The following is a 22,190-nucleotide window of genomic DNA, read 5'->3' as shown; positions in this document are numbered from 1 at the left end:
AGTTCTGTACTTGGATCAGAGCCTGGCTTGCAGGTGCTTTGATGTTTGAATGAATCAATGAAATGATTCACGGCATACTGAATGTTGATAAAGAAGTCAGTGGGTTTGGTCTGAATGAGTGGTTTAGGTAAGGCTTTTTGGATTTTGACGGAACACTCCCTGTGTTGAATGTGTGGACAGAGGTGGTATTGGAGATCTAGTATGATTGTTTCTCCAGTTTTTTTCTACATAACATCCGAGAAGTGAGAATAAGAAATAACAAATTCAGGGAATGTGTTTTGAATTCTGAAATCTGTGATGTAACTTTTTTTCTCTTCTGAGAGAGGCATAAGCTAATTGGGGAAAGCCAAGGCACAGTTTAAAAATGTATGTTACTTTATGATTGTAGAGAAAGCTTCTTAAAGTATCATTTTGGATTATTTATTTGGATTACAAAAGATAAAGCAGGCTGATGGAATCTGTGTACTGTAGATATTTCTCTGCAGAATATTTATGTTTTACTCTTCATAAAGGGCAATAGAGATCATTCTATGTTTAGTTGCCATAGTTAGTATGCCATGGACCAAGTAATCAATATTTAGATTTGCATAGCACATGTTATGCTCAATAGATATTTGTCGAGTGAATGGAATGATTTATATCTGAAAGTGAATAATGAGTATTGGTATGGTTTTAGTTTAAAATAATGCTTTTATAAACATAATAATTATTTTCCTAGGTTACTAGCTAATCTTTCTTGCATTAAGACTAATTCTATGGCTATTAGATCAGTAAACAATATGACTTAAAATTGGTAATTTAAATCTAGCTATCTACTCTCAAATTTCTGAAGAGAAAATATCAGCCATATTATCATTGTTAAATTATCATCAGTCAGGCTTCATAATCGTACTCAAGTGGAATGAATCGGAACGTAATCATTCACTCCCATTAATTTATTTTCTAATAAGGCAGTATACATCTAATTGGTCAGCCTTTCAAGATGCTACACCTGGCCTTTCTTTCAAGCACTGATTCAGCACACATTTACTGGCTTCCTGGATCCTGTGGGGAATCTGGAGCAGCTTAAGATTATTTTAGGGAAACAAAGCATGACCACATGATAACTTAAATAGTGATATATAACTGATCAACAAATAATAATTGGCACAATTACATGCTATAGGAATCCAGAACTGGGAAATAATAATGTAAGTTGTGAGGCTGGAAAAGTCTTCATGATGAATGAGAAACGAGCTTTTAAAGAAAGAGAGGAGGAAGTAATTCTAGATTTAACTGATGCTTAAGAGTAGAAGTGAAAAGGGTATATTTTGGGGAGGGCAAATGGAGGATTTCTCTCCCTCTGGAAGAAACAGAGGGTTTCATGTAGGAAGGATAGTAGATTTAGAACAAAATGAAGGGTGTTCACTAAGTCTAAATATTGAGCTTGCATAAGAATTCTGTGAGAATTACTCTGGATCCCAAGCCGAGAATCCACTTTTGGATAAAGCCCAGGAATCTGCATTCTAATACTCCAGCTTAATGTGATGCAGGTATTCCCTGAACTATACACGAAGAAACACAAGGGGAGGTGCTAGAATCTGCTTTGCCATCAATTAATAACTCTTTTGAATAACTTTTTTGAACTGTTTGAATAGGCCTGATACAAACTGACTGAACCTGGGCAAAGGATGTAGGATGATCTAGTTAGGAAGAGACTGTAGGGGATGAGCCCTCATTGGGAAGTAATGCAATCAACAGGTAATTTAGGGAGAAAGGGTGGGCAGTTGGAATGAAAAAGATGAATATGAGGGATAGTTGGATAAATTGGCAAGTCTTATAATCTATATTACATAGAGACATTAGAGGAGAGAGAGGCTGCAAAATATTCTGGGTTAGCAAGGATGATTTTATTAATAAAATCAATAGACCTGAGGGTCTTGTGTTTGTTAAATTAGTAAGGAAATCAATGGATCAAGGAGAGTGTGAACTGGGGAGAAGATGATACGGTCCCTTTGGTAAAAAAAGAGTTTGAGATAATGGGAGGATACCCGAATTAAAAAGCAGAGGAGGTAGGTGAGACGGCAGACCTGGAGGGAAAATCCTGTAAATACTTAGCACAGATGCCAGAAGTGAAAGCATGGGAACCAACAAGCCCTTAGTACTCATTTCCTAGGACTGCCATAACCAATTACCACAAACTTAGTGGCTTAACAAAAGAGAATATTTTTTCTCTTATAGTTCAAGAAGCCAGAAGTCTGAAATTATGGCATTGGCAGGCTTGGTTTCTTCCGGAGGCTCTGAGGGAGAAACCATCCCATGCCTGTCTTCCAGCTTTAGGTGGTCGTCAGCAATCCTTGGCGTTCCTTGGGTTGTAGCTGCATCACTCCAATCTCTGCTTCCATCTTCACATCACCTTTGTCTCTGTCTCTGTGTCCTCTCCTCTTCTCATAAGGACACCAGGCATTGGATTAAGGGCTCACCCTAAACGGAGGATGATTTCATGTGGAGATGCTTAATTACATGTGTGAAGAACCTATTTGCAAACTAATTCACATTCTGATGCTCTAGGTGGATATGAATTTGGGGGGCACACTATTTACCCAGTATACCCTCTTAGGAATGGTATGTAGAAAAAGAAGAGCAAGTCCTAAGGTGTAAGCCTTGGGAAATGCTGATCATAAGGAGGCAAGAGAAAGGGGAGAAATAGACAAAAGAATAGAGAAAGAAATGCTGGAGAGCCAGGAGAAGAAAGGACAGCGCACGGTCAGGAAAGCTGAAGGGGTTAGAGACTTCAAGAAAGGTTCAGCAGATATATGCACACAATTGGCCACTAGGTTTTGGACTAATGTGATTTATGAACATCAGGAGAACAGTTACAAGATTGTTTGAGAATATGGGCAAAAAAAGGAGAGTGAGGAAAGACTAGGATGATATATAGGAAACAGATCAGATGGAGGTTTTCCCCCCCAAGAGAGGAAAGTTCACTTGAATACAATTCTCCTACAGGAGCGGAAAGTTGGCAATTATGCAAAAACTGTCCGGACACATCCAGAGAAAGGATTGTTCTCTCTTCTCACAAAATCTGGATCAAGAAGAGAATTCAAAAGTGGTCAGAACAAGGGATTTCTCCCTTCTGCTGGAGAGCATGAGCTGCTTGTACCTTTTCATATGCAAATATGAAGAATTAGGTTGAAGGCTAATTACATCGCAAAGACATTTCTAAAGTAATATCACATCTAGGGATAGTTAATAAGGCCTGTACATGGACCTTATTTATAAATAGCAAAGATTAAACATATGATAAAACGAATCTTCAGATGAAACAATTAAAGATCAATTATAACGATGGTACCCAGCAGTGAAAGCCTCTGGAAGAACTTCCTACTTGTTAATCAAAGATAATTATCAATTATGAGGCCTTATCATTAGTAGAGTATCTACACTTTGCATCTTAAAAAGCTGATGATAATTAGTCTCCACTTTTTGCTCTAAGTGCTCATTATATTCGGAGAGGAGTGGCTCTTTCCTTTTAAAAATGACTTAGCTCATGACCTTGGACAACTTAGACTCTCCTGTCCCTACACTGAGTTGAGATAAGACTCATTTTTTTAACATTACTCAAAAAATAATTTGATAGGTGCTTAAGCGCTAAATAATATGAAGAAACCATGCTATGAATATGTGGAGGGCAAAAGATTTTAGTTTTGAATGGTTGTTGGTGTAGAGGAGCAGGTTTATTATCCTAATTACATCTAGGATGTAACTGATAGATCAGGAATTAATGACAGTTATTTTTCCAATGGAGAAGAATAATAATGTCTATTGAGTGATTATGTGTGCCAAGAATTGTACAAAATACTTCATATATATTGTCCTATTTAACCCTATCGATAACATTATATCACAGTTATTGTATTTTCCCCTCATTTTACATTCAAGGAAAGAAAGTGTCAAAGTTGTTTAACATGTCCAAAATGACGCAGATAATGAATAATTATTCTGGAGAATATTTGATGTGTAGTATTAAAACTCATCTTATCTGAAAATATTAATATTTAAGATATTTTAACATCAGAAGTCACAGGAAAACAATTAGGAAAATAACTCTGATTCTTGATTAAATAACTAATTTGGTAGTAACACTAAACTTTTAAGACATCCACCTCACATTTTTATGATAAAAAGTAAATGAAAAGAAGTGAAGCAGACATCACAGATTTATTGAAAGTCAAATACTGGATGATGCAATGATCCATACATAACTTTAGTTGGGAAGTTACAACCTGGTTTTAAAGGTGTTTATTGATACTATTCTATCAGATATTTTCCACTTTGAAAGTAATAGAAAAATCTAGCAATTAAGTTGAAGTTAAAAGGTTAAATGCTGCTTAAAAAAATAATCAAAGAATTCTGAGAGAGATAATAAAGGACACATGAGAATGTCAAACTTATGGGGGACAAATTCATTCAGTAAAGTTGAGGAATGCCCCTGGTATGTGGTCACGCACTGCTCGGAGGGAGGGTCAGGCGGGTATGGCAGGCTCACTTGACCTCACAAGGCTCATAGTCTGGCAGATAAACTTTTGTTTAGTTCTCACATTAAACAACCAGCAATTAACAGGCATAAAGTTTTTTTTTTTGCTTCGGTTAATTTCTGGAAAACAGTATTTAAGGAGGAATATTATGTATTCCGTAAAGAAACAACTGAATTCATTTGTTAATGTAATTGTCTTTCCTTAAAATATTGTTATAGTTAAAGATGGAGCTGAAGGTTACATGTGAATTTTGCTCTATTTGGAAACCAAAAATAGTTGGGGTCATATTAGTTGGTGCAAAATCTACATTTGAAAATGAGAGAAATTTATATTGTATTCATTTCCATTATAATGTTATTTACATGTGTAGAGTATATCATGACTTTGAAGGACTGTTTTCACATTCTTAGATATGGATTAGGAGAAAATTACTTGAAATTTAGTTTCATAAACTCATTGATTGTTCTCGGTTTTTTAGTGTCTTTTCTAATACTTTCATCCTCATTTAGCGAGCAAATAATATTTTTATTTCTCGGTAAATTTTATGAAAGAAATAAAATGTCTTTCATTAGAAATTACAAGTACAAAACCTGTAAAATTAAATACAGTATGAAATACTTTTGAAATTTTCACACAAGAACAGTTTATCTAATGCTTTTTGTGAAATAGTTACATTCTTTCCTTGAAGCATAATTACTATGAGACAATGGCATAAATGCATCTAAAATATTTACAAACCATTGACAAATGTATACTGGTAATTACGAGGATTTTCAAAGTGAAAATATACCTTAACAGTAGATAGATATTTTTAGGAAGTGTTTGGTTGCAAATGTGTTTGCTGATCAAAGTTTCCCACTGATTTCCATGTAAATTTCAACTTGGTGTCTGGTTGTGAATATTTGATGGAATGCTGACTTTGCTGTGAGTTCTCTCCCTCAGGCAGCCTTTATTTCAGCCGTTACTCTCTTGATCTGAGGAGACATGAGAAGAGACTCCCTCAATTTCCTTCTGATTACTTGGTGGCAGAAATCTGTTACTAGGGTCCGCAAGGACTGACCTCCAATTTGGCTCCCTTTAATAGGGCAGCTGGGGAACAGAGCCTGCTTTGAGAGAGATAGAAGGTAGGGGAAGACTAAAGTCAGGATGTTTTGGGGAAATAGCTAACTAGAAGCACTTGAGTGAAGATATTCTTGCTCTAACCACCTCCTATTCACACCATTGATGAAAGAGGGACTCCCCACCCCCCAATTAATATGAGATGGCCAAACATATGACACTGGAAAGATGAGATTTACAGCAGTTTATTGGTCGCATACACTCACAGTCCTCACAGGAAGGAGGACACCATGTGCCATGCAGGGCTCATGGGGGATGCAGTTGGGAGCAGAGTGAACCAGCAGGGGCTGTGTGAGGAAGACTTTGTAGTGACAAGAGAGTTGGGTGATCCTTGGTTCCCACGGAAGGATGTGATTTGACTTGTTTGATAATTTCATAAGCTGGTAGGGAGGAAAGGAAACTGGCTAGGTTGATGATAAGGTGGGAAGGAGCTGGTCTGGCTGATAGGGGAGCTAGCTAGGGAGGGAGCCTTTTCCACTGGGTGGAGGACGTATCTGGCAAGAGCAGAATTTACAGCTAGGTCTTTGGGACTCCAAGAGGCTCAAAGATGTCAAGGCAGTGCATGGAATTTTAGTCTTTACAATACAGTTCTCATGATTAAAAGTTTAGTGGAGGCAGGACGGAGGAGGAAGTAGTACCTCTGCCAGCTGCTGAGGGAAGTCCTGTCGGGCCGGGGTGAGAGTCACTGCAGGTTGCTGGGCCACTATCACGATGAGGTCCAGCTGGCCGTCCTCAAGAAATAGTAGTAAGTACCAGGGTTTCTACCCATATGTGATAGGTTGAGTCAAGGCACCACAGAACAGGAATCTGGTTTGTCAGAGGTAGGAGAGTGTAGTGGCTTACGGGAGTGCAGAAGCTGGCATGCCTGGCTTACATTTGGGCTCTTATCAGATCTGTGGCTTCTGGAAGGTTATTTAATCTCTTTGTACTTCTGTTTCCTCATTAGTAGTAGAATAGTAACTGTTTTATGGAGTGGTTGAAATGTTAAATAATATCTGTAAGCACTTAATAAATATTAGCTATTATTATTGATTGGGTACGGAAGTTACCCCAACCACCTTCTCAGGGTGACTTAGCCTAAAGCAGTAGTCAGGGATGAGGACAATATGATATCGTTAAGATCACTTAAACCTTGGGGTCAGCCTGGTGGTGCAGCAGTTAAGTGCACATGTTCCGCTTTGGCGGCCCGCGGTTCCCCGGTTGGAATCCTGGGTGCGGACATGGCACTGCTTGACAAGCCATGCTGTGGTAGGCATCCCACATATAAAGTAGAGGAAGATGGGCACCGATGTTAGCTTGGGGCCAGTCTTCCTCAGCAAAAAGAGGAGGATTGGCAGCAGATGTTAGCTCACGACTAATCTTCCTCAAAAAAAAAAAAAAATCACCTAAACCGTACTGAATGTCTTTATTTCTCTTTACAAAGTTTTGAATTGATATACTGTAAACAGTTACTTAGAAGCTTTGCACTTAGAAAATTACTAAGGTGTATTTTAAATAATGACCATTTAGAGATTCTCCTATCTGAGTATTGCTATTTTGAAAGCAAGACACTGTGCCTATTACATAAAAGGCATTCAGTGAGTGTTTACTGAATAACTTCGGAAAAAATGAGGCATTATTACTATCAAATTATGGAACACCTCCCTAGCTTTATCTGTAATATTTACAGGTAGATTGAACAGAAGATTAGTTATAGTACAGTGTGTAGAGTTGCTCTAGAATGATCATATAGAAGGCACTTTGCTATTGTATGCTGGTTGGAAGAAGGACACTTGTCTTGAAGCTTCACATCATGGTCAGCACCTACTGTTTGTTTGGGTGGCTGGCATAGGGATACCGATGGGTGAAGAAGCCCTGCCAAGCCACATCTACTGTGGGAGCAGGAGGGAACAGAGGTAGAAACAAAATATTTATTTTTAGTGAATAGTAATGTATTCTTCCTGTCCTTCTCATAGATATGGCTGACTTCCAAGCAGTCTTCCTAGGCTTGGTGGCTAGAGAAGAAGAAATTCATGAGGAAGCGTTTCCCCCCTGCCACCCAGAATACAGATATGAAGCTTTGCTTGAAGTCCTTGAATTTAAAAGCAGCTAATTTTTTCAATTCTCATTTATTAAGAGATCTTCTTAAGAAGAAAAATCTAGTATTCATGGAATGGATGTCAAAAGCCCAGTGAGCACTATGTCACTGAAGAAGTCTCTCAGCCATTGCCCTGCAATGGTTTTAAAGCAAGCAATCCCCTGTGGAAAGTGCTGCCTTTGATATCAAAGGGTCATTACAAGTCCCATGACACTTAACTAAGATTTAAAATTATTCATCTCTACCTCTTGGCAAGGGTTCAAATTTGAGATTGAATTTCCTTTAAGTGGTTAAGGCATTTATAGTCCCCCCTGCATGATGCTTTTAGGTAGTTTTGTTTTACTGGAGGAGTGCTGTCTTCAGGAGACTGCAGATGAAGAGACACTCATCACTTACAGGCTTAGTGTTGTCACATTTAGAAAATTCACCTGGTCCTTTGGTTTATGTGTTCTAATGCATTCCTTTTGTAAATTGTAAATTGACAAAATTCCTTTGTCATTTTAAAATTGCTTAAAGTCTTCGTTTTTCTATCTTCCTTGTGAGAAACTCCCTGAGCACTCTTACCTTAGTAGTTCTTTGTGAAATGTTTTAAAGAAATTCCAGAAGTGGTAATACTCAGCTGGGCCCTGTAGATACAAAGTGCTGAAGCAAAATATGATGCTAAAGTGTGATAAGAGAATAAACTGGACTTCGCTGTGATAATCAGGGTGTGATAAGGTTTGAGTGCAATTCTTCTGAATTTTTAAATTCTTTCAGAAAACGTAGTTAATATCACAGAAAAATGTTCCAAAGCAGTAACATAAAGCAATTTTTAAAAAGTAACTTCTCATGTACACTCTTTTAAAATGTGGTAAGTGCTATCAAGTCTCTTAGTTGGGATCTTTAACTATATATAGTTTTTGCCTTTCGTATTGTGCCCAGATCCCATTTTATGTAATTTGAATACAAATTCCTATGTATTGAGGACCTTGATTCATAGGTTCCATTCATTTTAGTTCCAGTTGGTGTTTGTCATCCCTTTTCTCCTGTCAGCCTCTTCATACATTCGCTCTTCTTTTCATCACACTGTTGTTCCCAAGAATGGACTGGGGTTCATTTTATTTATTTGTTTCTTCGCTCCAGGCAGCGCGGCTCTGATCTCTGTCCAGCGTGGGCCCGGCATTGACAGCAGCTGGCGGGTGCGGCCCTGGGCAACGGCGCCGGGGGCGTGGCATGGAGGGGGCGTGGCCTGGCGGCGGGGCGGGGCTTGACGGGCGGGGCGGGGTTTGCCCGCGGAGCTCGGCGGGCGGGCGCGTGTCAGGTTGGCAGCTTCTAGCCGAGCCGGCGGCTACGGCTGCGGTGGCCAGAGCCAGATGCTCGCGGACTCCGTGCGGCCCCAGCCGTTCTTCTTGTCCGCGCAGCGCCAGCTTCCTCGCCCGAGAGGGAGACCCGGCGGCGCTCTGCCCGAGGACTCTGGTGTCTCAGCCTCAGGGTTCCTCCGGTGAAAGCCAAGCGCTCCCAGGTGAAGCCAGCATCCCAAAGCGGTCCCGGAACGCTCGCCGCCAGATCGCACCTCTTGGGAACCTCGACCGCTGAGCCTTTTCCAGCGCCTGCACCGCGGGGCGCGCGGGGAGAGTGGGGTCCACAGCCGGGGAAGGGGGGACCAGGACATCGATGATGGATGCACGGACCTGGCGCGTGGGCTGTCGCTGTCTCCTCCTTCTGGCTCTCGTCGGGTCTACCCGAAGCGAGGGCGTGCAGAGCTGCGAAGAAGTTCGGAAAGTTTTCCAGTGGCGCCTCGCGGGAGCTGTCAAGGGGCTGCCGGATTCGCCGCGGCCAGGTAAGGCGCGGCTGGCAGGCGCGGGGCAGTGCGCCTGGGCGCGGGCCGGGGTGTCCTGAGGGCCGGCCCTGCGCAACCCAGGCTCGGGGGTGGTCCTTCGTGGGAAGATGACCTTTCAGGCTCTCCGGCCGTGCAAAGTGAACCCGGGGGAGGCCTTGGGGAAGCTTGGTGTGAACATCCCGAGCGCGGCGCAGCTCCGGGGACTCCCTGCCTGTGCCTGCGGCTAAGCCGAGCTCTGGCCGTTTGCTTCCCGCCGGGCGCTTAGCCTCGGCGATGCGTTGGAAGAGGCCAGGAAAGCTGCCAGCTGGGGACGGCGCGCCCTGCCCGCCTTCTCTTCCGAGTGGGAATTTCTCCAGGGCCCCGCCGGGGGGCCTCGGTTTGCTGCTTTCTCGTCTGGTGGACGGAGTTGGGTTGGTCTCTCCAAGTTTGATACTAAAACCACAACCCTGCCTTATCCTTTTTTGTTGGAGAACGGTGCACTGACGAGGGCAGCCGGTCTCCTCTGTGGTTAAGACTCGGACCCCGTACACCCACACTGGCGTGGCCCTCAGCCTCCCTTCCGCGCCCTGGCACCAAGCCCTTTTTGCTGGAACCTGGACTACCCTGTGTGTCGCTCGGAACCAGCGGGTAGTTTCCACACCTGAAAGGTGTGTCGGCAACAGGCAATCACACTAAATGTATTAGGGAGCCACTTAACGCGGATGAAATGTGCCGGGGATCGAAGGGGAAAGAGTACGGTGAGTGGGGCCAGTGTAGAGTCCGCTTCCCGTCGGCGCCTCTTGCCCGCGCCATTCCCCCTGCTCCCCGCCCCACAGCGCAGGTGTCCCTTTGCGGGCGGGAGTTCCCGTTCCCCTGCGGTCTGGAGAACGGGTCTGCGTTGTCAAATGCTGTAGCAGGTGTCTGGAGCTAAGCTCTTACTGAAGCAATTCACCCTGACGAGGAAGCCAACGCGGAGGAATGCTGTAAGCTTATTGGTTGAACAAAGAACTTGTGAAGGTGGCCTGGGTGTAAAATCCATCCTTTGCCCGAGTTTTTAGGGTGAGGAGACTTGCTCTTAGTACTATGGGGCTGTAGGTATTTTGTTTGATTGCTTTGCTCGTTGTGGACTCAGTTCTCAAGTCATCCCACAAGGAAAATCTGGGCGTTTGGGAACACTGAGTCCATTTTGGTTTACATGACCAGGCTTTTAAACAAACACAGGAAAATTTATTTGAATACCTATTCGGCTCTAGTTGCTTTTTCTATGCTACTTGAAACAACATAGTTGATATTCTCAGTGTAGGGCAATTCTTCTGTCCTCAAACAATAGTACCCCCTTATAAACCTGTTTCCTTATTTTGGTGCATTCTTTTCATTAAAAAAGAAACTTGACTCATCAGTAGTTAATACCACTAAAGCGGGTGTGTGTGTTGGGGAGAGGGATGCAGAGAGGGCGTTGAGCTGGGGAATCCTCACCTCCATTATTACATTTTGCCCCAAATGTCATAATTTTGGCTACATTCAGGGAATATTGACAGCTGCCCAGTAAGGCCTTGATTTCACCGCCTCTCATATCACTATTTCTGGTACCTGCTGCGTGCAACTCATTGACTAAAAGGTGTTACATTTCTGGAACCTTGTGTATGCCATGTCTTCTGAAGAGGAACTTCCCAGAGTATCAATCACTGGCATAGCATTTTACCAGGATGTAAGGGGACACTGAAGCTCTGCCCTACAGAGAAGGAAATGGTTGTACTTATTTGCATTGGATACACATGAGACACAAAAAGAGCCAGGATGGCAAGCACCTACTTTTCTAGAATATTCTGGATTGTTTCCCCACTGCTGGTACTTTCCTTTTTCTGTGGCCTAACCGAATGTCGGAGGAATCACAGCGGCCCCTCCTGAAGGGGCCTGGCAGGACTGCGCTCTTAGAGACGTCACTGGTGCTGGTGAAAAGAAGTGCTAAATTCTTTTCATATTTACCTTAAGAAAAAGTCACATGAAAGTATTATTCTGAATTAGAATCCCCCAATAAACGGCATTTGCAGATGAATTTGATATAATTCTGAATTTTTCTTTTCTCTGTACTGTCATTGTTTTATTTGAGTAATTAAATGTGATATTAAACTGTTTCTGTTAACATTGATGTTTCTCTTCTTCCCATTGAAAAATCTCATTCCCAAAACCACAATACCACACACTCCATAAATGCTTTTGTTTTTGTATTTATCTATGATCTATAATATTTAGCTTGATAATGTATAGTAGTTGGCTATCTTGTTTTCTAAAATTATCCTCAATCTCAAGAGAGAACATAGTCAATAGCTAAGTAGTCATCCTCACATCAGAGTACAAATATTAATATTCTTTATAACAAATGTGTGTATTTAGCACATAGGCTTTCATTGACTAAAACTAATACATTTAAATTTGTTATTTGTTTTCTTTAAAAGTTTGTTTTTTTAGTGCTTTCTTGCGTTTCTTGTCCACAAGTGGTTAATTTCTGAGATGTCTAGCCAAAATGCCATTTTTATAATATAAGCAGGTAGAATAACTTTTTACAGTTTATTCCTACCTTTGTGACATTTATGTCTTCTGAAAATGATGTTACCCAACTTGAAATTAATAAAATGGTGAGAACAGCCATGTAAGCTGTTTCTCAGATTCCCTTCACTTTTGTTCTCTTCCCTGCTCCAATTCTTTTAAGCCCGTTGAGCTCCTAAGGATGTTTGGATGAGAAATGTAAAAAAGGAGAGAAGGTGTAAATGTGATTAGAATTACAGATTTCCCTGTGTTCTGATTTTATTTCCTAAGTAGTAGTCAAGGTGCCCTTTGCTCTTGTTTATTTTATTCAGAAAAGAACTGTTAGGGAAAGTGTCTTTTAAAGGTCCTTTTATTTTTATTTTATTTATTGGGCAGGAAGGATACTGCTTTCCCATTGAAATTCTCTTCACACATGCTTGTTCACACATGCATTAGTATTTCCTTTTTTAAAGAAAATAATTTAGAAAGGAGAAGCTTATAAAAAAATCCAAGACTACATTCAGATAATTTATATTCCAACTAGTTTTTAAAATGTGGATGTTCCTTGATACAGAGAGAAGTTTGTGAAAGATAACTTTTTTTGATAGCTTTTGGCTATAAATGGGATAATAAAAATAAACTTGATGTGGTAAAATGAGATTCTAATACTATTGGACACTTTAAGTACTGCTCTATAGTTTTCTTTTTTTAAGTGCTTTCTTTATAATTGATTTTTATAATCACTTCAAGGACAGTGTTTTTTCATTCTCATGCCTAAGATCTACCTGGTAACCTCAGAGTTTGGAATTATGGACATCAGGGTTTCAGAACTTGGTTTGGCCACCTGTAGCTCTGTGTTCTAGGTTACTCATTTATCCTCTTTGAACTTCTGTTTCCTCATCTGTAAAATGGAATATTTGCTCTTAAAGGATTGTTACTTAAATGAGATGCAATAATATATGTATGTAAAATAGCACAGATCCAGGCACATAGTAAGTGCTCAAAAATGTGTTACTGTCATTACAGTTTTTATTTGGGGTCTTGATTTTTTTTGTGAGGAAGATTGTCTCTGAGCTAACATCTGTGCCCATCTTCCTCTATTTTGTATGTGGGATGCAGCCACAGCATGGCTTGATAAGCGGTGCATAGGTCTGTGCCCAAGATCAGGCTGCAAACTGTGAACTTAACAATTATGCCACTGGGCTGGCCCCTTGGGCTCTTGATTTTAACTGGACTTGGCCTTTAAGGGTGAAATTTTAATTTTAAATCTCTATATATCAGAAGATTTTTTAAAAATAATAACTAGTTTTTTTTAAAGTCAAATAATTGTTTCTAAAATTGGGAAATACGTTTTTACCTGAAATGGTATTTATTAGGTTATGGTTAATATTTTTTTTCTTTTCATGAACTAATGGAACTCTAAGAAACATATGAGGCTGCTCCACTGCTGGCAGCAGCACCCACCACCACTGCCTCTACTGCCACTGTCACCATTCCACTGTCTGTGTTCAGGGAGATGGCATAGTACATACAAGGTGGTTAAGGGATTCACATAATTGGATGACTGGTGGCCATAGTCACTCATTGACAGTAATCTCAAATTGGGACTCTTGTTTCTCATGGACTATTTGCTGCTTGAGTTTTGAATTTCCAAAGCCGTGAAAGGGACCCATCATCTGATGTTGGGGCAGAATTTTCATATCAGAATTGTCCTGTGTTGAAGCCCACCAGCCAGCCAAGAAACACCAGAAACAAACCTATAGTCAAACAAATTAGCTTCCTTTTGCTTGCTACAACGAGGGAGATCGCACCCCACAAGAGCTACAGGTGTCTTGGTAAAAGACAGTTAGAGGGGCTTTTTATAGGATTAGGGCTTGTGCTGGATAGTTATCAGGAGAGTTTAATGAAGCAGGCAATTGAGGAATTGGGTGTCTTTGTAATTTATCTATGTGTTAGGAAGATTAAGGTGGGGGTGACTGTCGATAATGAAGAAGCAGTAGTCACTCTTGGTCAAAAGAGGGGCATGTTTAGTCATTTTTGTGGTTGCGGAGTGTCCTTGTGGTTATCCTGTGGCACCACAGGTCTCAAGTGGTTTTGTCTCATCATTGTTTTTTTATTCTGTGCTTGTTGTCTGTGTTGAGTTGTAAACATCAAGACCTAGTTCCAGTGTCAGGGCAGCTTGACACTTTCCCCTCTGGAAAATCCAGTGTGTGCTTTGATGTCTAAGATAATCATGTGTTTCATTTTTATCCTGGGTTTTCTTAAAGCTTAATGATAGGGAAGCCAGTATAATTTTCTACTTTGGGTCCAAGAGCATGACTGTCCCTCAGGGGCCTGAGTTGTACTAATCACACCCTATTCCCTCAATTTACTAACAAATATAAGTGTTGTGTGTGTGTCTTCATCTTCCGTCCATCCCACAATGTTAGTTCCTTTTTGCCAAGTGTCCAACATCCTATATTTGTATAATTGGCTTTAGCAAGGGTGCAGTTTGGGGAACTTAAGAATAGCATTTTATAATTATTCCACCCTCCCCTCAACCATGTTTCCAGCTTGTCGAGACTTTCTGGGGTGTGGATTTTTGTCTTGTCTGTGTGTGTGTTTGTTTGTGTCTGTGTATATATAATTTGCTTTCCAGATTTGATAAGAACACCTTCTAAGTCTATAACATTTTTATCATTCATTGGCGTAAGACCTAGAGCAGCATTCCAACAACCAGTTGCCTCTCCTGAATAGATGTGTTCAAGTGGTCACTGATTTCTTCAAGAAGCCACAAATTCTTTTGTTAAAATGGAGTCATCAGAGACTTCAATCATATGAGTTGTTGAAATAGATTGTCTGCAAATGTGCTACCTGGTCTACTTGGTTAAGTAACAGTAGCAGTTCATTTTAATAGAGCATAGCCATTTTCCATATCTGTCTTTCTTTTATAAAAGCCTGAACTTCAACTAGAAGAAAAGACAAGACTCATTGTGCCCTCAATTCTCCCACTTTTCAGCTTTAGCAATTTCAAATTTCACTAATGATACTGCTAAAATTATCCTAAAATTATTAGTCTTGTTCTATGAATCACAATAAATAGACAGCTTTTGATTAGCCATATCAGGTTCACATATGGCTGCCATGTAAGTTAAATGTGGAATGCACTTTTATAGAAAGAAAATGAGATTTTGTACTTTCATGTTTCTATGAAAGAATACACATTCTCTTGAAAATTTAACGTACTGAAAATAATTTTACCATCCAGAAAAAGCCACCAGTGACCCTTTGCATTATCTTTTCAATACCCTCATCAATCCTCTGCTAAGCACATAAACATTTTTTGAAAGAATGTAGAATCACTTCATCTTTCTTTGTGACTAATTATGACAGATCAGTATTTCTCATGACATTAAACATCCTTCTAAGCAATTTTTTTTAGTGACTGTAGAGTATTTCACTGAATCACTGAACCATAAATTGATTTCTCCTTTGTTGTTGGAAATATAGGTTTCCAATATTCACTGTCATTAAGTCCCATAGCTAAGGACAGGAAAGGGTAAATGTGCTGACTCTTACCCCACCCACAGCTTTGCACATGCTCTATAGTCATTCTCCGTTAGGGTTTTTCAGTGTCAGCACCATTGACCTTTGGGGCTGGATAATTCTTTGTTGTGTGGGGGATGGAGAGGGTGCTGTCTTGTGCTGGTAGGATGTTAGAAGCCTCCCTGACCTTCACCCACTAGACGCCAGTAGCATTATTCTCTCCTTCCCAGCCTTGACAAGCAAAACGTCTCCAGACATTGCTGAATGTCCCATGGGAGGCAAGATTGTCCTGGTTGAGAACCACTGGCATAAACCATCCAACTTATGTTCTCGATATCTCTCTCTCTCTCACTCTCTCTTTCTCTCTCTCTCTCTCTCTCTCTCTCTCTCTCTCTCTCACACACACACACACACACATCATATGGCGGGCTTGTTTGCATGCTTCAGGTCTCAGCTTAAATGTCAGCCCTTCAGAGATGCCTTTCTCAAGGTTCACCGAACTATGTTCCCTCAGTTATTTCTGTAGAATTCCTTTTGTTTCTTTCATGGCACTTACCATGGTGCCATATTTCTTCTCTTGCTACTTACTGTTGATCTTTCACCACTGGATTGTGTGCATGATGAGAACAGAGAACATGTCTACCAGGGCCAGTTTCACAGGCATGGGACTTGCGCAGTCACACAGGGTCCCACACTCAGAAGGGCCCCATGCTTAGTTTAATGTTCTGCCATCACCATCTTGAAGTCTGAACAAAGAGTCCTGCATTTTCTTTTGCATCGGGCCCTGGAAATTATGTAGCCAGTCCTGTTGTGTACCTTGCTCACTGTAGTATACTTGGTGCCTAGAATAGTGCCTGGCACAGAATAAGAGCTGAATTATTTGTTGAGTAATTTAGTAAAGCTTCCAGGAGCATCTTACTACATCTTTGGAACCTCTCTAGAATTCTGAAGTTAAACTCCAAAAGTCAGTCCAGGATATTGAACATCCAAGATTCTGCTATCAATATACGATGACATTTTTTTATGCTTTATGATGTTATATAAATGGGTTAAAGATTGGCCCCTGTGTTTTTTACTTCTTCACAGCAGATTGGGACCGTTAGCCCCAAGCCCGCCAGTGCCAAACTCAGTTGTTTACATATCCAGTTGCTTTAAGTTTAGCTCCAGTAAGCATATTTTTAGGCATTTGGAGCCTACCTGCTTTGCATACCCCACAAAACTGAACCTAACGTCTGCTAGCCATAGCTAAAACAAGCTCTGGGGCTGTAAAAGACCCCAAGGTGCTGCTGCCCTTGGAAGCTCTCTGACTCAGAGACTTGCCATCTTGCTGCTGAGTGATATCACCTAAACAGGTGAGCCCCTCTCCAATTCCCGTCTCTCCTGGCAGTTCCCTTGCCTTCTATCTCTTCTGGGGGGTGGTCCTCACCAGTCTCTGGAAGGTCTCTGCTGTGAGGGACATCCACTTTCATGGAACCTGTCAAAGTGCCACCCAAATAAAGTGCGCTGTATCACACTGCCGTCTTGATGTCCTGTCTTTTTCTTGTTCAGCCCTGAAATCCTCAAACTCATCACATATAGATCAATACTTGTTATTTCTAGTGTAATGGAGCAACTCAGAGCAGCAGTACCGATTTTAAATCTATTTCTTTCCCTCTACTAGACTATAGACTACTTGAGAGCAGGATCTGTGATAGATTTATCATTTTGTTCTGTGATTAGGCCCAAATTAATAAATAAATGTTGATTTATAGAATTAATCTTACATGTATAGTTGCCTCATAGGCTCAATTTATTGTGTTTAGTTATATTTTCTATGCTTAATTTTAATAGAATGAGAACTGTAGAAGGTGAAGTGTTAAAAAATATGATCTGATCTGGGCTCAGTTGTGTTGTTGAGTAAATGGTTTTTGTGGTTTTAATATTTTTTTGTGTAACTCTGCCACAAATTCTATAAAGTGACCCAATTCTTTTAAGTTTAAATTTAAAGGCATTTTTTATCTACATTATCTAACAGTTTTGAAGCAGAGTAAATGGATTGTCGAATAAATGTCTGGAAGAAAGTTTCCTCAAATGTCCTACAAGGAAGGAAGATGATTTAACATTTAAGTGATTCATTTGCACAGTTTTTATTGTCATATGGACAGTGTGACTTATCTGCCTTAGAACATTCATTGATATGTCATTGGGAGAATGGAGAAAAATAAAGATGATAAAATGTAATTTACGTGTGGCTCTGGATTGATTGGATTGTGTTTTATTTGAATATATTTCTTGCAAAATGATTTCTTTCCACGAGGACATTAATAGTAAGGAAATTGAAAATGATTCAGTTTTCCATCTCCCACCCTTGTTAATTCCATGTTGGGAGTAAAGCACATATCACTTATCTGTATAATTATTCCGGAGCTGGAAATTGTTTATTAAAGGACACTGACTTGGGGTCCAGACTCCATGCAGACCAGGTAGAGAGACCACAGCCTTTCAGAATATGCAAACTAATACTTGATGCTAAATCACAAAACATGAGATATAGTAGTAGGTATAATCTGTCTCTAAAGTATTTCCAACAATTCCAATTTTAGAAATACCTGGTCTTTAAGACTTCTTTTCAGTGATGCCTTAGAAAATTTTTTTTCTGTATAGAGTGTGGTTGGCTATTTATTTAAGGTGTCTTACAAGAAGTATTTGGAAACTTTCCCCTAGAAGAATTATTTAAGCTAATGAGTCATGCATATGTTGACATGGTTCAACTGTTATGTTTCAAATACAATCGTATTTGAAAGTCAGTAAACATTTCTTGTTTCATAATTTTAATTGTTGATTGCTCTTACTAGGTTAATGAGTTTGAATTACTAGTTTTCCTCTCCTGTGCTATGATAACTAAATTTATTTTAGTTTTTATGATTCTATATGGCAATATAATTAAATAATCTTTGCAGGTATGTTTTCAGAGCTCGTAGTCCTTTGCTTTTCCTTGTCTTACTGTTTTGAGGAACTTTATGATTTCTTCAATATTCATTTTGGGAGAGGGTAAGAACTGAGAAGGCAGTTGAATAAAAAAAACATCAAGAGTGTGCCTTCCTTGAAATGAATGTAAAAATTATTTCTGGATGTGCTGTTTATTATATATATCTTCTTTAAATGGAAGATTGTCAATATTAAATTACCTGTTCAGATTTATTTGCTTTTTGAACGACTCTCTTATTTAGTAAGGTTATGCCAAGTTACATTTGGTTCATTTTCTTTTGATCATTGAAAATGTCTGTGTTTAATGAGCTGAAACTGAAGTAGGTCAATAAAATGAAGAGATTAACAGTCTGTTCTCACCAGGCTTGGAATACATTTTACTCTGGGGGAAAAAAAAGTCATTTTTAAAAAAGATTTTTTGATCAACTTGAAAGCTGAAGGAAATAGGAATAACAATGAAAGAGTCAAGAAACTGAGAAATCTAGAGTTCTTCAGGGTACTATTTGTCAGCTGAAGATATGTGGATATGTGTTTGTATAGTTAAGAGCTTCAGTTATGAAACAAAGCTAAATTTTACTTTTTACTTTTATAAGTTTAGAGGAACAAACATGCTTCAAATTAAATTAAAATATTAAATTATTGTATATTTAATATTTGATTCATCTTTGGAGATATCTTACATACAAAATAAGGAACAATAGTAGATGTAGCAAAGGATTGGAATGTCTTAAGGTAAATGGGAAGAGCAGACATTTTAACTTAGTTTGTCTCATCCTATGGTCACATATTTTAGTGAATAACAGTGAATTTATAGTTTTGAAATAGCTTAGTATTGACTCTGTCACTTATTAGCAATGCGACCTTTAGCAAACAACTCAATCTCTCAGAAAATGTTTTTCTTTCTTCACAGGGAGAGCGATAGAGGCCTGTTCCTTTTCCCTTTCAGTGTTTTTTGTGGACCACATGGTATGGTGAAAAAGCTTTGTGAACAGTAATATAATCTACAAATGCTGCATAATTAATTCTATTACAAATGTTCTTAGATACAAAATTCTTTATGCTGGATCAGCGAGCAGGCAAAGAAATTATAGTAGAAATCCATTTCCTTCATGCTGGTAAAACACCAAACTGTCAAATATTTTTCTCCCATCACTCACCCTCAAGGTATTAATCCTGCAGTCTTGGAAACATTGTCCATGTTTTCATTCTTTATTTTAGTTAGTAAATTAAATAACTTATTATTTTCAATTTAATTCTATGATAAAATCAAATTTGTTTATTTGTATTATATAGTTTAAGAACAAAAGACTGGCCTTTGTAAAATAATGTTACTTAAGCTAATTCAATTAAGACCAAGAGGGAGGTCCTTTGCCTGGGAATGTGCTGAGTAAACGGGAGCAGGGATAGGCTCTACAACATATCATTGGCTTTATCAGGTGAGTAGGCTTTAAATATCTACTCTGTTTTATCATGTTTCTGTATGGCTTAGTCCTGATGGGTCTTTGTGTGTCCCCTGGATTGAGGATAAGAACTGTTCTTCCCTATGAAAGGCACAGAGGTGGAGTGTGCTGGCAAGTCTCTTTGCCCCCTCAGATGGACTCTCCACTGGCTCTGCTCCTGGACTATATCAATGGGCATTCTTGCCCCTGACAGTCAATGGGAATCAATGGCTGGAGTAGAAGACTGGGCAAGCAGGGTGTGGTGGTTCCCAGATCTCGCCTTGTAGAGTCACTGCAGGCTGGCAATGTCCCTTTACTTAAGCACAAGCTCCTGTCAGGTGACCTCACAAGTCTTTCTGGATTCTGGTAACTGCTTTCTCCTCTTGCCCACCTAAAAGGTAGTAATGGCTTCTTCTCCACAGTTTTTAGCTGGGGAGTACTGCAGTATCCCTTGTAGTTTTCCTATATCCTGCCTTTCATAAAAATTTTATTAAGTAATCCTATTTGAGAGTACCAATCTATTTTCTTCCAGGATCCCGTATGATAAAATTTTATGTACTTTAGATATTTAAGCCCACAGCTTTCAGAGATAATTTGATTTGTAATTAAAATAGGTAGAAACATAAATATGTTCTAGAGTTAATTTATAAATGTTTTTAGAAGTTCCAGCTGATGAATTCTCTACTCACGTTCAGTTGCCTTGTGATCATGCTTTTGTTAATTAATTCTTTCTTTCCCTCCCTTTTATGAAGAATAACTCTTTAGGTTTCAGTTGGAAATACGACTAAATTGATAACACCCTGGAATAACCCAGTAGTTTAAACCCCATCCACTGCATCAATTGAACCAATCATCAAATTCTCGTAGATTCTTTTTCACAAATGTCCCTATGATTTCTCTATCTGCCATCGTTGCCAACGCCATACTTTAACCTAGTGTCTTTTTGTGGCTGGATTTAGTAGGCCTACATCTGCTCTTGGTCCTTGACAGTCCTTTTCCCAGTTGATTCTCAATCGAGTTCCCAATAAAACTAAATCTTATCTTTATTTCTTGTGTTAAATCCTCCAATAATTTCCCATTGCTTTTCTTAAAAAAAAAGAATATGATTATATTTGAACATGTAACTTCTGTATAATTAAAAAAATAATGTAAACATCACAGTGAAATAAATGGGGGAGAAAACCCTATGGCATTTCATCTGTAATGCACAGCAACCAAACGGTTGGCATCCTTAATCATAAATGAACTTTTATAAATTGGTAACAAAGACAGTAATATTCCAAGTGAAATGAAAAAAGAACATAGATGAAATTCAAATAATATAGATGACTAATCAGGATATGTGAAGATGACTGAGCTCAACATTAACAGGGGAAAAACAATTTCTTAGGAATACCGCATTGTTAAAGATTAAAAATATCTAATGACATGATATCTAATGTTCCCATGATTGTAGGAAATAGAGTACTCTCATCTACTAATACTGAGAGGAGACTGTTGAAGACTGTCTCTGCATTCGGGGGAATTCTGCAGTTATCACTCAAAATTTAAATTTTGTATATCTTTTGCCTAGCAATTCCAATTTATAGGAAAGGGTTACACAAAGTAATTGGGTAAAGTTAAACAAATGTGTATATATTCATTGCACAGAAAATTTGCAGCAAATATAAATGTCTATTAAATGATAAATTATTAATCATGTGGATATTAAACCAAGAGAGGTAAATTGTTATAATGAAAGTACAATAAGTGACTTATGACATTATTGAAAGGAAAAAGGAAACTATGGCCCAACAAAAATAAAAGAAAAGAAAATAAAAGGAACATACTTGTGTATCAATTTATGGTACCCCAAAACAAAGTGCACAAAATACCATTAATAGTAGATAGCCTTGAATTAGGAGGAGGAAAAAGCAGTTAAGAAATAAAAATATTATACTTCAAGTATTTCTCTGTCTTTTGAATTCTTGAAAAAGATGAATTTTTTTTAATGAATCAGAATTTTAAATTTACCCTGTGATAAGTGAAATTTACAAATGAATGTGATTTACCCTTAGAGGAACACTGAGAAGAAGCTTTTACAATTCTGCCATCCTGGGCTTCTTTGTGTAACAATGCCTTCGGGCTTCCTGGGCTTTTGTCTAATGGCAGCAATGAAAACAGACAATCCCCCTTGCTCCTTATCCTAATAGTCTTGACTTTCTGGTAGCTTCTTGGCCCCC

The 22,190-nt window shown here is 39.2% G+C and overlaps 1 protein-coding gene across 1 annotated transcript in view; it reads left to right on the top strand.

Annotated features, from left to right (window-relative positions):
* The first annotated feature begins 9,051 nt into the window (after window positions 1–9,051).
* The window catches only part of GPC5 (glypican 5), a 693,690-nt gene continuing 680,551 nt past the window's right edge, over window positions 9,052–22,190 (top strand). Inside the window, exon 1 of the mRNA XM_046664799.1 lies at window positions 9,052–9,532. Coding sequence (XP_046520755.1) covers window positions 9,367–9,532 — 166 coding nt within the window. The 5' untranslated portion in view covers window positions 9,052–9,366. The remainder of the gene's footprint in view (window positions 9,533–22,190) is intronic.

This window comes from Equus quagga, chromosome 6, assembly GCF_021613505.1.
Source record: "Equus quagga isolate Etosha38 chromosome 6, UCLA_HA_Equagga_1.0, whole genome shotgun sequence".
Lineage (NCBI taxonomy): Eukaryota > Metazoa > Chordata > Mammalia > Perissodactyla > Equidae > Equus > Equus quagga.
The sequence above is the reverse complement of the archived record's forward strand: the minus strand, read 5'-3'. Positions and strand labels throughout refer to the sequence as shown.